The sequence below is a fragment of the Entelurus aequoreus genome, linkage group LG06, assembly GCF_033978785.1.
Source record: "Entelurus aequoreus isolate RoL-2023_Sb linkage group LG06, RoL_Eaeq_v1.1, whole genome shotgun sequence".
Classification (NCBI taxonomy): Eukaryota; Metazoa; Chordata; class Actinopteri; order Syngnathiformes; family Syngnathidae; genus Entelurus; species Entelurus aequoreus.
The window spans coordinates 35,503,052-35,520,713 of NC_084736.1; the positions used below are offsets into that span (position 1 = coordinate 35,503,052).

A 17,662-nucleotide genomic window follows, 5' to 3' on the forward strand; every position below is an offset into this window, starting at 1 on the left:
TAAAACCATAAAGATGGCGGCGCCCTGGCGGGCTGCAGCTTCAGACGCTCATGGTAGAAGTAGAACATTTTGGCAAATATACCGATAAATTCTGTGAATTTCATGGCTGGTTTCCAGCGTGGACACTCCGTGGTAACGTACGACCGTCAGACAATTTTGGATGTGGAGAGATCGGGCCGTTTTGGACTGAAAGATGCGTATACGTTGGACCTCCTCGCTAGCATCGAAATTCTACGACGGCTACATCCAGCGGCCTGTGAAGCAGCGAAGTCAAGTACCAGCGGGGACCGTCGACGGAGGACACGTAAGCGGTTTGATCGGAAGCAGAAGCGGGGATGCCGAGCGGGGCTAACAACAGAGCTAAAGGCTAATCTTCACAGAACGCCGCTTCCTTCCATCCTGCTTTCAAATGTCTGCTCCCTGGAGAACAAACTGGACTGGATTTATATGCAAGACACGAGATGAGAGACTGCTGCGCCATATTTCTCACAGAAACGTGGCTGAAACCAACCGTTCCGGACGAGGCAGTTAGCATCGAGGGGCTAACTATGTTTCGGTCGGACAGGAGCAGCACTCTCACCTGTAAATCCAGAGGTGGTGGTGTTTGTATATACATCAATAACAACTGGTGCAACAATAGGAAGATAGTCTCATGTCACTGTTCTCCCGATGTAGAAATATTAACTATAAAATGCAGGCCACTTTATTTACCCCGGGAATTCAGTGCTATGATCTTCACAGCAGTGTACATTCTTCCCAGTGCTAACGCCAAAGAAGCTTTGAATGCTTTGTACTTCTCCATCAATGAACTGCAATCTACACATCCAGAGGGAGTTTTCATCGTGACAGGGGATTTTAATTAAGCTAACATGAAAACTGTGTTCCTCATTTCCATCAATATGTGAATTTTGCAACCAGGGGTGGAAGCAAATTGGACTTAGTGTTCAGCGATATTAAACATGCGTATAAAGCTGCACCACGCCCCCACCTCTGCTCCTCAGACCATTTATCTGTGATGCTAATTCCTGCATACAAGCCCTTGCTGATCAGGAAGCAAGCTACAGTGAAGCAGGTGAGGACCTGGCCAGAGGGAGCAATGGAAGCATTACAAGACTGCTTCGAAACCACAGACTGGGACATGTTCAAGGCAGCCGCCACCGATAATCATCACACATGTGTGGAGGAGTATGCAGAGTCTGTGTCCGCATACATTCAGAAGTGCATGGAGGATGTCAGTGTGATCAAGAACATCCCCACACGGGCCAACGAGAAACCCTGGATGAACAGTGAGGTATGTGCAATGCTGAAGGCTCGGAACAAGGCTTTTAAGTCTGGCGACATGGTAGCATTAAAAACAACCAGAGCTAACCTGAACCGTGCCATTAAGGTTGCAAAGCGTGCTCACAGTCAGAAAGTGCAGGACTACTTCGAGAACCCCACAAACACTAGACGAATGTAGCAGGGCATACAGGTCATCACGGACTATAAAGCTGCCCCCTGTCCCTGTGACAACAGTATCAGCTTCCTAAATGACCTTAACAACTACTTTGCGAGGTTTGAGGCACTTAACACCACTCCGGCGAGAAAATCCATCCCTTGCCCTGATGAGCAGCCGCTCAACCTGGACATAGCAGATGTCCGGAAAATCCTGAGGAGAGTGAACCCCCGGAAAGCACCGGGACCTGATGACATTCCAGGCAAGGTGCTTCAGGGATGTGCAGACCAGCTGGCTGGGGTTCTCACAGACATCTTCAACATCTCGCTGACCCAGGCTGTGGTACCATCATGTTTTAAGACGGCCACAATCATTCCAGTGCCTAAAAAACCCACAATCTCCTCCCTCAATGATTATCGCTCCGTTGCACTCACCCCCATCATAATGAAGTGCTTCGAGAGGCTGATAAAGGAATATATTGTCTCCAGACTTCCCCCCACATTCGACCCATACCAGTTTGCTTATCGCCCTAACCGCTCCACAGAGGACGCCATCTTCTCTGCACTCCACCTGAGCTTAGAACATCTGGAAGGAAAGGACACACACGTGCGGATGTTGTTTCTGGACTTCAGCTCAGCATTCACACCATCATCCCGCAGCACTTGGTGAACAAACTGGCCCCCCTTGGATTCAGTACCCCCCTATGCAACTGGCTGCTTGACTTCCTCACAGACATACCCCAATCTGTGAGAGTGGGCAACAACACCTCCAGTGCCATCTCCCTGAGCACCGGCTCCCCCCAGGGCTGCGTTCTGAGTCCGCTGCTGTTCACGTTGATGACCCATGACTGCTGCGCCAGGTCCACTACTAACCACATTGTGAAGTATGCGGACGACACGACAGTAGTGGGCCTCATCCGTGACAACAACGACATGGACTACAGGGAAGAGGTGAAACATCTGGTTGACTGGTGCAGAACCAACAACCTGGTCCTGAATGTCAACAAGACCAAGGAGATCATCGTTGACTTCAGGAAGCACCAGTCCAGCCACGCTCCACTCTTCATCAACGGCACAGCGGTGGAGATGGTAAGCAGCACCAAGTTCCTGGGGGTGCAGATAACTGACAATATAACCTGGTCCCTACACACCGGAGCTCTTGTAAAAAGAGCTCAGCAGCTCATGCACTTTTTGCGTCGGGTGAAAAGAGCACAACTCCCTCCCCCCATTCTCACCACATTCTACAGAGGCACTATTGAGAGCATGCTGACCAACAGCATCTCTGTCTGGACTGGAGCCTGCAGTGCCTCAGACTGGAAGTCTCTCCAGAGAGTGGTGAGGACGGCGGAAAAGATCATCAGGACTCCTCTTCCTCCTATCCAGGAGATCACAAAAAGCCTCTGCCTGACCAGGGCTCAGAAAATCTGCAAAGACTCCTCCCACCCCCACCAAGGACGGATTTCACTGCTGGACTCTAGAAAAAGGTTCCGCAGCATCCGAAGCAGAACCTCCAGGTTCTGTAACAGCTTCTTCCCTCAGGCCGTAAGACTCTTGAACGCATCATAAAAATCCCCTCAACTCCCCCCAAAATGGATTAACTCGCTGGAATAAAAAAGACAATATAACATACATCCATACACGTGGACGCATGTGAAAAAGTGCAATATATTTATCTGTACAGTAACCTATTTATTTATTTATATATGCACCTTATTGCTTATTTATCCTGCACTACCATGAGCTAATGAAATGAAATTTTGTTCTTATCTGTACTGTAAAGTTCAAATTTGAATGACAATAAAAAGTAAGTCTAAGTCTAAGTCTAAGTCTAACAACATTACTAATCATGGCAGACTTGACAATAAACATCATAAAACAATCACTTACTGTACAATGTCTGCTCTCACTGGGATAAAGACTGATGGATGTTTATATCTTCCTGTTTACATCAACAATTCATCATCATCCTCACAAAGAGTTAAAACCAGCATCTTGTGTCTTTCTGGCCATCTGTGAGTCTAAATTGGATGTCAAAGTTGACCAACTTGTGGGTTTATGTCCACAACCTTCTACTATCCAGCTGAGACATGATTTATCATCTAGAATGAACTCTCACCAACTCAGAGGCGATGCAGCAGCTCAATATGTCAATATAGCAGCATAAGCTAGTTAGCTCTCTGTAAACACGGCGCTGCTAAAAGTAGTTCCTCTGTGTTAGCACTTATAATAACAATATCACTAATACTTGTTAATATTCAGGTCATGTAAATCGAGTATTGTTGCTGCTTTTTGCTGTTTTTTAGAGGACTAGTGTACTCCTATTAGCTACATTGTTAGCCACCTCCTACCTGAAGTACATTACGAATGTACAAGTAAAACATATTTGTTTTTGTGTTCCAAAGGAATTGTGAATGACAGGCAAACTAAAAAAAATAAAAAAGTGTAGTGACCTTGAACACAGAATCCTTGCGACGTCTTCTTTGGTTCCCTGTAACTCACTCTGCTAGCTTGCTGTTAGTGCAATGACTCAGTCAACTGAGATGGTGAAATGTGTACCTGCTTTTAGGAGCGTGGAGGCTGACTGTGGGTACAATAAGTACAGTCCGGTCCAGTACTAACACATGTTTATATTTATTGTACAAAAGGACCATAGAGTTACATTGTATGAAAAGTGTTGTGACTTGTTGTCATTTCCTGACAGGAATCAAAGTGATCGGAGGTGTGAAGGAGTTCACCGGAGAAGAGTTTGGAGTTTACGTCAAAAGGATTTTGCCAGGTGGCCTTGCATCAAGTGACGGTAAATCTTGGAGAATTGGACTTATTTATGACACACACTTTTATTTATGACTTACAATTTTGTTTATGACTTACAATTTTATTTATGACTTACAGTTTTATTTATGACACATCATTTTATTTATGACTTACAATTTTATTTATGACTTACAATTTTCAAACTGCTCTGTCTTTTCTTTTGTTTGCAAGTGTGCTCATGACTGGAGATGCACTGATATCTATCCACTTGACTGATTATTGACTTTTCCAAATACTGCTATCATATGTGTAGATATTGGATCTGCTGATGTAGTTGGAAGAAAACAACATGATACCGGTAAAAAAGAGGCCGATACATGTCAAAATGCCAAATATCAGTCGGTCTCCAGTTAGTGTTTTATTGCTGAGTATTTTATTGAGTATCAAAATCAATAGTTTATTGATCGCTACAAAATAAATAAGATGTTAGTTCTAAATCCACCAGCCAGCTGAACATAAAGACAATATAACATACATCCATAATGCATATGCAATATATTTATCTGTACAGTAATCTAATTATTTATATCTGCACCTTATTGCTCTTTTATCCTGCACTACAAACAGCTAATGCAACCTTCTTATCTGTACTGTAAAGTTCACATTTCAATGACAGTAAGAAGGAAGTCTAAGTCTAAATCTAAGTCTAAGTCTAAATCCAAGTCTAAATCCAAGTCTAAATCTAAGTCTAAATCTAAATCTAAGTCTAAGTCTAAATCTAACACAGGCGTCCACATTTCTTTGAGCCCGTAATCGATTCAAATTCACTGACTGTGAAATAGGGTGCACAAGACATTGATACAACATTGTTTATACATACATGTTTTAAAACTGACATTGATACAACATTGTTTATACATACATGTTTTTTAAAACTGACATTGATACAACGTTGATATACGTACCGTATTTTTCAGACTATAAATCACAGTTTTTTTCATAGTTTGGCCGGGGGTGCGACATATACATATTATTAACACATTACCGTAAAATATCAAATAATATTATTTATCTCATTCGCGTAAGAGACGAAGCAAATGTCAGCAATCGTCACACACGTTAGCAATCGTCACACACACGTCAACCAATAAGAATTCGGCGGGGCGGGTCATGGCAGAAGTGCATTGTGCGTCATGGCAGAAGTGCATTGTGGGTCATGGGATGCTAACTGCTACTATGTCCGTAGCTATTAAAATGGATCATTTCAACATTGGCAGTAACTTATAAAAACTGAGAAGGGCTGAACAAAAATTGCACCGAAAAGGAAATCATATACTGCAGATTACAAGCTGGACGTAGTGAAATATGCAGCAGAAAACGGCGATCGAGCAGCAGAAAGAAAGGAAGCGGCGCATACCAGGAGCGAAAACGAGGAAGAAGATTTCATCGGATTTAGCGATCAGGAGTCAAATTAAATCAAATCAAATCAACTTTATTTATAAAGCACATTTAAAATTTACCACTAAAGTGCTATACAATGGGCAGGTTAAAAGATAATACGAGTACCGAGCAAACACAACACAACACAAACAGAACACGATAAAAAATAAATAAATAAAGGACTGACAGATTGTTTGGTAAACGTATAGCATGTTCTATATGTTATAGTTATTTGAATGACTCTTACCATAATATGTTACTTTAACATACCAGGCACGTTCTCAGTTGGTTATTTATGCGTCATATAACGTACACTTATTCAGCCTGTTGTTCACTATTCTTTATTTATTTTAAATTGCCTTTCAAATGTCTATTCGTGGTGTTGGATTTTATCAAATACATTTCCCCCAAAAATGCGACTTATACTCGAGTGTGACTTATATATGTTTTTTTCCTTCTTTATTATGCATTTTCGGCCGGTGCGACGTATACTCCGGAGCGATTTATAATCCGAAAAATACGGTACATGTTTTTTTAAATTGACATTGATACAACATTGATTATACATACATGTTTTAAAACTGACATTGATACAACATTGATTATACATACATGTTTTTAAAACTGACATTGATACAACATTGATTATACATAAATTTTTTTAAAACTGACATTGATAGAACATTGATTATACATACATGTTTTTAAAACTGACATTGATACAACATTGATTATACATACATGTTTTAAAACTGACATTGATACAACATTGATTATACATACATGTTTTTTTAAACTGACATTGATACAATGTTGATATACGTACATGTTTTTTTAAAAACTGACATTGATACAACGTTGATTATACATACATGTTTTAAAACTGACATTGATACAACATTGATTATACATACATGTTTTTTAAAACTGACATTGATACAATGTTGATATACGTACATGTTTTTTTTTAAACTGACATTGATACAACGTTGATTATACATACATGTTTTAAAACTGACATTGATACAACATTGATTATACATACATGTTTTTTAAAACTGACATTGATACAATGTTGATATACGTACATGTTTTTTTTAAAACTGACATTGATACAACGTTGAATATTCGTACATGTTTTTTTTAAATTGACATTGATACAACATTGATTGTACATACATGTTTTAAAATTGACATTGATACAACATTGATTATACGTACATGTTTTTTATAACTGACATTGATACAACATTGATTATACATACATGTTTTTTAAAACTGACATTGATACAACGTTGATTGTACAGACATATTTTTTAAAACTGACATTGATACAACGTTGATTGTACGTACATGTTTTTTAAAACTGACATTGATACAACATTGATTATACATTGTCATGTCTTTTGGATCATGTTTTGTTTTGTTTAGTTATGTTTGGTTTTTGGACTCTTTAGTTTCTGTTTACGCTCCATTGTTTTTGTTTCCATGACAACCCATTAGTTTTCACCTGTCCTCATGTCACGCACCTGTCTCACGCTTTGCACTCGCGCACCTGTCACTAATCATGTCACTGTTATTTAAGCCTGTCTTTTTCTGTTGATCGTTCGGGTGACATTATCCTTACTACCTGTGCTACCTTTCATTCCAAGCCATTGTTCCCTGCACGTTTTTTCATGCCACAGTAAGTTTGTATATTTCATGTTTATAGTTTTTGCCTTTGTGCAAGTTTTTGTTTCATTAGCCAAGTTTTTGTACTTCTGCCTTGTGCGCGCTTTTCGTTTGTTCTTTTTGTTAGTGTAAAAATAAACATGTCCTTACCTTCCCGCCTTGCCCGCGCCAACTTTCCTTTGCATTCCGGCAAAACACAACACCCCAAGATCACGTTTTGACATACATACATTTCTTTTCAAAACTGACATTGATACAACATTGATTAAACGTACATGTTTTTTTAAAACTGACATTGATACAACGTTGTTTTTACATATGTTTTTTAAAACTGACATTGATACAACATTGTTTATACATACATGTTTTTTTAAAACTGACATTGATACAACATTGTTTATACATACATGATTTTTAAAACTGACATTGATACAACATTGTTTATACATACATGTTTTTTAAAACTGACATTGATACAACATTGTTTATACATACATGTTTTTTAAAACTGACATTGATACAACATTGTTTATACATACATGTTTTTTAAAACTGACATTGATACAACATTGATTATACATACATGTTTTTTAAAACTGACATTGATACAACATTGTTTATACATACATATTTTTTAAAACATTGATACAACATTGTTTATGCATACATGTTTTTTAAAACTGACATTAATACAACATTGTTTATACATACATGTTTTTTAAAATTGACATTGCTACAACGTTGATTTTACGTACATGTTTTTTAAAACTGACATTGATACAACATTGATTATACGTATATGTTTTTTAAAACTGACACTGATACAACGTTGATTATACGTACATGTTTTTTAAAACTGACATTGATACAACATTGATTATACGTACATGTTTTTTTTAAACTGACATTGATACAACATTGATTATACGTACATGTTTTTGAAACTGACATTGATACAACATTGATTATACGTACATGTTTTTTAAAACTGACATTGATACAACATTGTTTATACATACATATTTTTTAAAACATTGATACAACATTGTTTATACATACATGTTTTTTAAAACTGACATTAATACAACATTGTTTATACATACATGTTTTTTAAAATTGACATTGCTACAACGTTGATTTTACGTACATGTTTTTTAAAACTGACATTGATACAACATTGATTATACGTATATGTTTTTTAAAACTGACACTGATACAACGTTGATTATACGTACATGTTTTTTAAAACTGACATTGATACAACATTGATTATACGTACATGTTTTTTTTAAACTGACATTGATACAACATTGATTATACGTACATGTTTTTGAAACTGACATTGATACAACATTGATTATACGTACATGTTTTTTAAAACTGACATTGATACAACATTGATTATACATACTTGTTTTAAAACTGACATTGATACAACGTTGATTATACATACATGTTTTAAAACTGACATTGATACTATGTTAATTATACGTACATGTTTTTTAAAACTGACATTGATACAACGTTGTTTATAAATACATGTTTTTATAAAACTGACATTGATACAACATTGTTTATGCATACATGTTTTTTAAAACTGACATTGATATAACATTGATTATACGTACATGTTTTTTTAAAACTGACATTGATATAACGTTGTTCGGCTTGGCTTCAAAGTGTTTGGTAGAATTCGCAAGCAATAGCAATTATCACTTGGCAGGGGTCGCGACGTGGACGCTTCTACCATGACCCCCGACTTTGAAGCCAAGCCGAAAGACAAGCGATGTCCAGAAGCTCAACGAATGCCAGTATGAGCATGAAGAGAGGTCAACGCCCGCCCCAAAGGCCAGCATTGACCATTATATCTCTGAATATTGAAGGACTTTCTGCAACTAAGGAATAACTTATTGCAAAACTCTGCAGAGAGCATCAGTGCGATATTCTTTGCCTGCAAGAAACCCATCGTGGGCCTAAACACCCTCGCCCTCGTGTGGAAGGAATGACCACCCTCATAGAAAGACCACATGAGAAACATGGAAGCATCATGCTAGCGAAAAATGGGCTGATCATCGAATCAACATCAAAGAGCGATGAAAATGACATCGAAGTCCTAACTGCTGAGCTCGGAGGAATTACCATCACCTCAGTTTACAAACCACCTCCCACACCGTTCATGATGCCAGAAATACCAACATCTGGAAAACCAAAGATTGTGATTGGAGACTTCAACAGCCACAGCACACAATGGGGATATGCTAATAACAACGCAGATGGAGATGCAGTGGAGGCATGGGCAGAAATAAACCAGCTAAATCTGATCCACGATGCCAAACAACCAAAGTCATTCAACAGCGGGCGATGGAAAGCAGGATACAACCCTGATATAGTGTTTGTCAGTCATAACATCACTGGAGTCAGCAAGAAGCTGGTATTGGAGCCCCTGCCAAAAACCCAACACCGTCCCATTGGCATTACACTCAACGCTGCAATCACCCCAGCCACTGTCCCATTCCGGAGAAGATTCAACTTCGGGAAAGCGAACTGGCCTGGCTTCCAAGAAGACCTCGAAAGGAAGATTGCCCATCTCCCAGCGGACCCCAATAGCTATGACAACTTCACTAAGCTCGTGCACAAGGCAGCCCGAAAGAACATCCCAAGAAGCTGCCGCACTCAATACATACCTGGACTTGATACCCATAACAGCAAACTATATGAGCAATACCAACAGCTTTATGAGTCTGACCCTTTTGCTGAAAGCACCATCGAAGTAGGTGAGAGCCTCATGACTTCCCTATCAGAATGCCGCCAAAGGAAATGGCAAAACCTGATGGAGACAACTGATATGGCGAAAAACAGCAAAAAGGCATGGAGCCTGATCCGAAAAATCAGCAATGACCCGTCAACCCCAACACAGCAACAGTATACCACCACTGCCAACCAAGTTGCTCATCAGCTGCTGCTCAATGGAAAATCCAAAACCAAACAGCCAAGACCAAAGGTAGACCGACTTCAGTACTCCCAAACCACCGGACTGACTGAGCCGTTCTCCCCTGAAGAGCTCAATACCAGCATCAATGCCCTTAAGACCGGTAAAGCCATCGGCCAGGACAACATTTTCACTGAAGAGATCAAACACTTTGGACCTCTGACACGGAAATGGATCCTCGACCTGATGAACAACTGCATGCTGACCAGAACCATCCTAAAGATCTGGAGAAAAAACTGAATTATAGCTCTTCTCAAACTGGGTAAAGATCCATCCCATGCAAAAAGTTTCCGTCCAATCTCCCTGCTATGTCACCCATATAAACTCTTTGAGCGCCTGATTCTCAACAGGCTGGCCCCAGTTGCTGAACCTGCCATCATCCCCCAACAAGCTGGATTCCGACCTGGCAAATCCACAACAAGCCAACTTCTGAATCTCACCCAACATATTGAGGATGGGTTTCAGAATGGACTGGTAACAGGTGCCGTCTTCGTCGATCTGTCTGCCGCGTACGGCACTGTGAATCACCGCCTCCTCCTAAAAAAGACCCTGGAGATGACAAAAGATCTGGCACTCACAGACCTCATTGGAGTCCTCTTGAAAGACAGGCGCTTCTATGTTACTTTAAACAACAAGCAAAGTCGCTGGCGACGACAGAAGAACGGCCTACCTCAAGGTAGTGTGCTGGCTCCACTACTTTATAACATCTATACCAACGACCAGCCAATGGACCAGAACACTGCACGATTCATATACGCTGATGACCTCTGTTTAACATCTCAAGAGAGTACGTTTGAAGCGGTAGAAGCAAACCTCACCTCAGCTCTAGATGAGCTACTCCTCTACTACGAGCAACACCATCTACACGCAAACCTTGCGAAAACCCAAGTCTGCTCGTTCCATCTCAGGAACCGGGATGCGAACCGACCTCTTAACATCAAATGGTCTGGAACACCACTTGAGAATTGTACCAACCCTGTCTACCTTGGCGTAACCCTGGACCGCACCCTCTCCTTCAAGGAACACATCAAAAACACCAAACTGAAAGTCAGCTCCCGAAACAACATCTTACGGAAACGGACAAATTCCAAATGGGGAGCCACAGCACACACACTAAGATGTACTGCCTTGGCCTTGTGCTATTCCTCGGCGGAGTATGCATGTCCTGTCTGGGAGAGATCAACCCATGCCAAGAAACTCGACCCAGCACTGAACAACACCTGCCACTTGATCACTGGTTGCTTGAAGCCTACCAACCTGAACAACCTACATCTCCTCGCTGGCATTGCCCCTGCAGACGTGAGACGGGAAGTTGCCAGCCGAGTAGAGTTCACAAAAGCTACCAGTGATGAACGCCACCTCCTCTATGGACGTGAACCCTCAGCCCAACGTCTGAAGTCAAGGAGAAGCTTCCTCAGCAATGTCCAGCCCCTAACAACATCTCAGGAAGAAACCAGACTCCAGCTATGGACACAAAAATTACAGAAAGACCCCCCTCCTATTGACATGGGAATCCCCCCTTCTGAAGACCTGCCCCCCGGGTCAGAAACACCGTGGGTCCAGTGGAAGACACTAAACTGCCTGAGAACAGGAACAGGGCGATCAAAAGCTGCTATGGCCAGATGGGGCTACAAAACCGGCCCAACCACCTGCGAATGCGGAGAAGAGGACCACACGATGCAGCACTGCCTTGTATGTCCTCTGCTACCCAACCAGTGCAGCTTAAAAGATCTCGCAGAGTTCAATGACAATGCAAAAGACTGTGTAAAGAAATGGGAAACTGTCATATAACCACATGCTTCAAAGACACGAAAAGAAGAAGATAACGTTGTTTATACATATGTTTTTTAAAACTGACATTGATACAACATTGTTTATACATACATGTTTTTTAAAACTGACATTGATACAACATTGATTATACATACATGTTTTTTAAAACTGACATTGATACAACATTGTTTATACATACATGTTTTTTAAAACATTGATACAACAGTGTTTATCCATACATGTTTTTTAAAACTGACATTGATACAACATTGTTTATACATACATATTTTTTAAAATTGACATTGCTACAACGTTGATTATACGTACATGTTTTTTAAAACTGACATTGATACAACATTGATTATACGTATATGTTTTTTAAAACTGACATTGATACAACGTTGATTTTATGCACGTTTTTTTTTAAATTGACATTGATACATAATTGATTATACGTACATATTTTTTAAAACTGACATTGATACAACGTTGATTATACATACATGTTTTAAAACTGACATTGATACAACGTTGATTATACGTACATATTTTTTTAAACTGACATTGATACAATGTTAACTATACGTACATGTTTTTTGAAACTGACATTGATACAACGTTGTTTATACATACATGTTTTTATAAAACTGACATTGATACAACATTGTTTATACATACATGTTTTTTAAAATTGACATTGATACAACATTGTTTATACATACATGTTTTTTAAAACTGACATTGATATAACATTGTTTATACATACATGTTTTTTTAAAACTGACATTGATACAACATTGATTATACATACATGTTTTTTAAAACTAAAATGTATACAACATTGATTATACATACATGTTTTTTATAATTGACATTGATACAACGTTGATTATACGTACATGTTTTTTAAAACTGACATTAATACAACTTAGATTTTACGTACATGTTTTTTTTTAAATTGACATTGATACAACATTGATTATACGTACATATTTTTTAAAACTGACATTGATGCAACATTGATTGTACGTGCATGTTTTTTAAAACTGACATTGATACAACATTGATTATACGTACATGTTTTAAAACTGACATTGATACAACGTTGATTATACATGCATGTTTTAAAACTGACATTGATACAATGTTAATTATACATACATGTTTTTTAAAACTGACATTGATACGACGTTGTTTATACATACATGTTTTTATAAAACTGACATTGATACAACATTGTTTATACATACATGTTTTTTAAAATTGACGTTGATACAACATTGTTTATACATACATGTTTTTTAAAACTGACATTGATATAACATTGTTTATACATACATGTTTTTTAAAATTGACATTGATGCAACATTGATTATACATACATGTTTTTAAAACTGACATTGATACAACATTGATTATACGTACATGTTTTTTAAAACTGACATTGATGCAACATTGATTATACATACATGTTTTTAAAACTGACATTGATACAACATTGATTATACGTACATGTTTTTTAAAATTGACATTGATACAACGTTGATTATACGTACATGTTTTTTAAAACTGACATTGATGCAACATTGATTATACATTCATGTTTTTTAAAACTGATGTTGAAACAACATTGCAAAACCGTTGTCTTTGTAAATTGAGACAACGTTGGTGTCCAGCGTTGGATCCACATTTTTGGTTGGGAAATGACCGTCACAACCCGACAATGATTAAGCGTCGTCAGAAAGCATGTTGTTTCAACCTTGTATTTGTGTTGTAGAATATTGGTTGGGAGCTAATAATACGTTTTATTTTGCTAATTTCAAGATCTCTTTTAATATTTTAAAGCTTAAACATGTCTTATTTGAAGAAATCTTACCAAGACAATTTCGACTTGTTGCATTGGCAGATTGTTTTGCTCATGACAAGCAAAAATAACTCAAAATGACTCTTCTTATTTATTATTTTCAATTTATACTGTCATATTGAGCTGCTGCATGGCCTCTGAGTTGGTGAAAGTTATAAATCATGTCTCAGCTGGATAGTAGAAGGTTGTGGACATAAACCAACAAGTTGTTCAACTTTGACATCCAACTTAGACCCGCAGATGGCCAGAAAGACACAACAAGACGCTGGTTTTAACTCTTTGTGAGGATGATGATGAATTGTTGATGTAAACAAGAAGATATAAACATCCCATCAGTCTTTATCCCAGTGATTGTTTTATTATGTTTGTATTTAGCAATACTGCTACATGATGCTTAGTGTTTGACTAAACATGCTTCTAAAACTTGTAGATTATCCTCCTTATATTCAGGATAAAAATAGAAGTTTCTGGATCATCATTTGTCCCAAAGTATTCTTTGTTGTCTCTCATCAAGTCTGCAATGATTAGTAGTCTTGTTGTTGATGAAGGGAAAGTCAAAGTTGTTATGCCTCTGTGTCTGCTTAAAATGATCAAAATATGTATATTCTACATGTTTTTATGAATGTTACTAGATACTACATCTATACTTACATTATGCATATATTACATGTTATTATGAATGTTACTGCATGACATATATACTTACATCATGTATATATTACATGTTATTATGAATGTTACTAGATACTACATCTATACTTACATAATGTATATAAAACCTTGATTGATGTTTTATAAGCGAAATAGAGCAACCCACATTGGCTCCATTGTTAGCTGACTCTTGCTAGCGTTTTACGATTTAGAATGCATCAAAAATAATACATATGTGTTCTTGTCCTACATAAGGATTGTGAATGATAAACATTCCAAAAAAAGTGCAATTCTCCTTTAAGTTGCTGCTTGATGAACGTGAACTTTAATGTTCCGTGCACAAAACTGCTGCTTTGTTCTTCCTTAATGCTCATGCATGCGGAGAGAGCGCCGTTTGCTAATATGCTAACACACATGCCTCGCGGTGCTTCCAGCTGAACTCACACGGCAGCAGAGGATGGAGGTGAATGTTGTGAGTCTGACGTGATCCAGGGCGACACCTCCAGTGTTTGTGGCGTGCCTCTCACAGAGACCAAACATGGATACAACAAAGCATGTTGTGCTCAAACAGAGCTTCTTCATTTTCTTTGTCAAAATGGATTTTCTATGCGCTACTGAATTTATTATTATCATTAATACTGTGTGAATGTCCAAGTATTCACACATAATATTCTACAAATAATCATTTATTTATTATTATTATTATTATTATAATTATTAATATTAATATTGTGTAAATGTCCAAGTATTCACCCATAAGAATCTACAAATAATCATCTATTTATTATTATTATTATGGGGCGGTGTGGCGAAGTTGGTAGAGTGGCCGTGCCAGCAATCGGAGGGTTGCTGGTTACTGGGGTTCAATCCCCACCTTCTACCATCCTAGTCACGTCCGTTGTGTCTTTGGGCAAGACACTTCACCCTTGCTCCTGATGGCTGCTGGTTAGCGCCTTGCATGGCAGCTCTCGCCATCAGTGTGTGAATGTGTGTGTGAATGGGTGAATGTGGAAATACTGTCAAAGCGCTTTGAGTACCTTGAAGGTAGAAAAGCGCTATACAAGTATAACCCATTTATCATTTATCATTTTATTATTATTATTATTATAATTATTAATAATATTATTATTGTGTAAATGTCCAAGTATTCACACATAAGATTCTACAAATAATCATCTATTTATTATTATTATTATTATTATTATTATTATTATTATTATTATTATTATTATTATTATTATTATTATTATTGTGTGAATGTCCAAGTAGTCACACATTTAAGATTTTACACCAAATAATCATATATTTATTATTATTATTACTATTATTATTATTATTATTATTAGTAGTAGTAGTAGTAGTATTGTGTGAATGTCCAAGTATTCACACATAAGATTCTACAAATAATCATCTATTTATTATTATTAATATTATTATTGTGTGAATGTACAAGTATTCACACACAAGATTCTACAAATAATCATTTATTTATTATTATTAATATTATTATTGTGTGAATGTACAAGTATTCACACATAAGATTCTACAAATAATCATCTATTTATTATTATTATTATTATTATGTTAATGTACAAGTATTCACACATTTAAGATTCTACACCAAATAATCCTCTATTTATTATTATTATTATTATTATTATTATTATTGTGTGAATGTCCAAGTATTCACACATATAAGATTGTACACCAAATAATCATCTATGTATTATTATTACAATTATAGTTATTATTATTATTATTATTAATATTATTATTATTATCATTATTATTATTATAAGCGGTAGAAAATGGATGGATGGATGGATTATTATTATTAGTATTATTTTGTCCAAGTATTCACACATAAGATTCTACAAATAATCATCTATTTATTATTATTATTATTATTATTATTATTATTATTATTATTATTATGGTTATTATTATTGTTGTGTGAATGTCCAAGTATTCACACATAAGATTCTACACCAAATAATCATATACTGTATGTATTATTATTATTATTATTATTTGTGAGAGTACTATGGAGAAGGAGACGGCACTGAGACAGGGGCGTCGATAGTTAGAGGAGTGTTTATTAAACACAAGGAAGTAGAGTGTGTAACTAAACCAAAGAAGTATGGTGTGACTATGCATTGTGTCTTACTGAGTATTACCGGGAGTTGTTGAAGGTGCGTGTTGAGTGAGAGGCCGAAGGCCAGAAAGGGCAAGGCAAGCTCGGAGGTCCGTGGTCAGGTGTGAGGTCGAGATCCAGGAAGGCAGCAAGAAGACCAGAGGGAATCTGGGGAGACAAGACTCACAGCTTGAATCCGTGGAATGAAGAGGGACTGCAGGAACACGACAAAGGACAACACACGATGAGCACAGAGGTGGGGAAACACGGAGAGCGAGAATGCACATGGAGAGGAAGCTAGAGACGTGTGGGCTTACAATACTGCGAAATCTAGCTAAGTTCTGGCACTGGAAGAGCATCTGGTGTGGTGATTGTGCAGCCGGAGGGGAACGCCTGTGGGCGTGTCCAGAGGCGCGCTCACTAGAGTGCACAGATGGATGAAAGGCAGCAGGAGCCTGAGCCGTAACAGTACCCCCCTCCTTATGCGAGGCTCCCGACAAGCTTCAAGGTGCATCAGGGTGAGTCCTGTAGAAGTCCTCCAAAAGTGATGAGTCAGCGAAGTAGGAGGCCAGAACCCAGGATCGGTCCTCAGGACCATAACCCTCCCAATCCACTAAATAAACTAAACCCTACCCTGTCGACGAACCCTAAGAATCTCCTTGACAGTCCATACCGGATCATCGCTCTCGAGGACCCTGGAAGGGGGGGAAAACAGGGACAGGGGCCGAGAGAGAACTGACTGCCACAGGCTTAATCTGAGAAACGTGGAAAACTGGGTAAGACTAGATTGCAGTAGCGTGAGACGTACGAAGGCTAGGTTGATGATCCTCTCTATGGGAAATGGACCCACGTAGCGTGGTGCCAACTTTTGAGATGATACCAGAAAGTGAAGGTCCTTGTTACGCAACATCACTTGCTGCCCGGGCTGATAAGTGGGAGCCGGGGTGTGACG

At 38.1% G+C, this 17,662-nt stretch overlaps 1 protein-coding gene across 4 annotated transcripts in view; it reads left to right on the forward strand.

The window, feature by feature from the left end:
- Positions 1–17,662, forward strand: part of si:dkeyp-72e1.9 (syntaxin-binding protein 4) — a 163,614-nt gene that overhangs the window by 35,840 nt on the left and 110,112 nt on the right. For all 4 annotated transcript variants that reach the window (XR_009826532.1, XM_062050636.1, XM_062050635.1 and 1 more), the window contains exon 3: positions 4,136–4,231. Coding sequence is in view for 3 of the 4 variants with exons in the window: in XM_062050636.1 (XP_061906620.1) it covers positions 4,136–4,231 (96 nt within the window). In the remaining variant the exon portion in view is untranslated. The remainder of the gene's footprint in view (positions 1–4,135; positions 4,232–17,662) is intronic.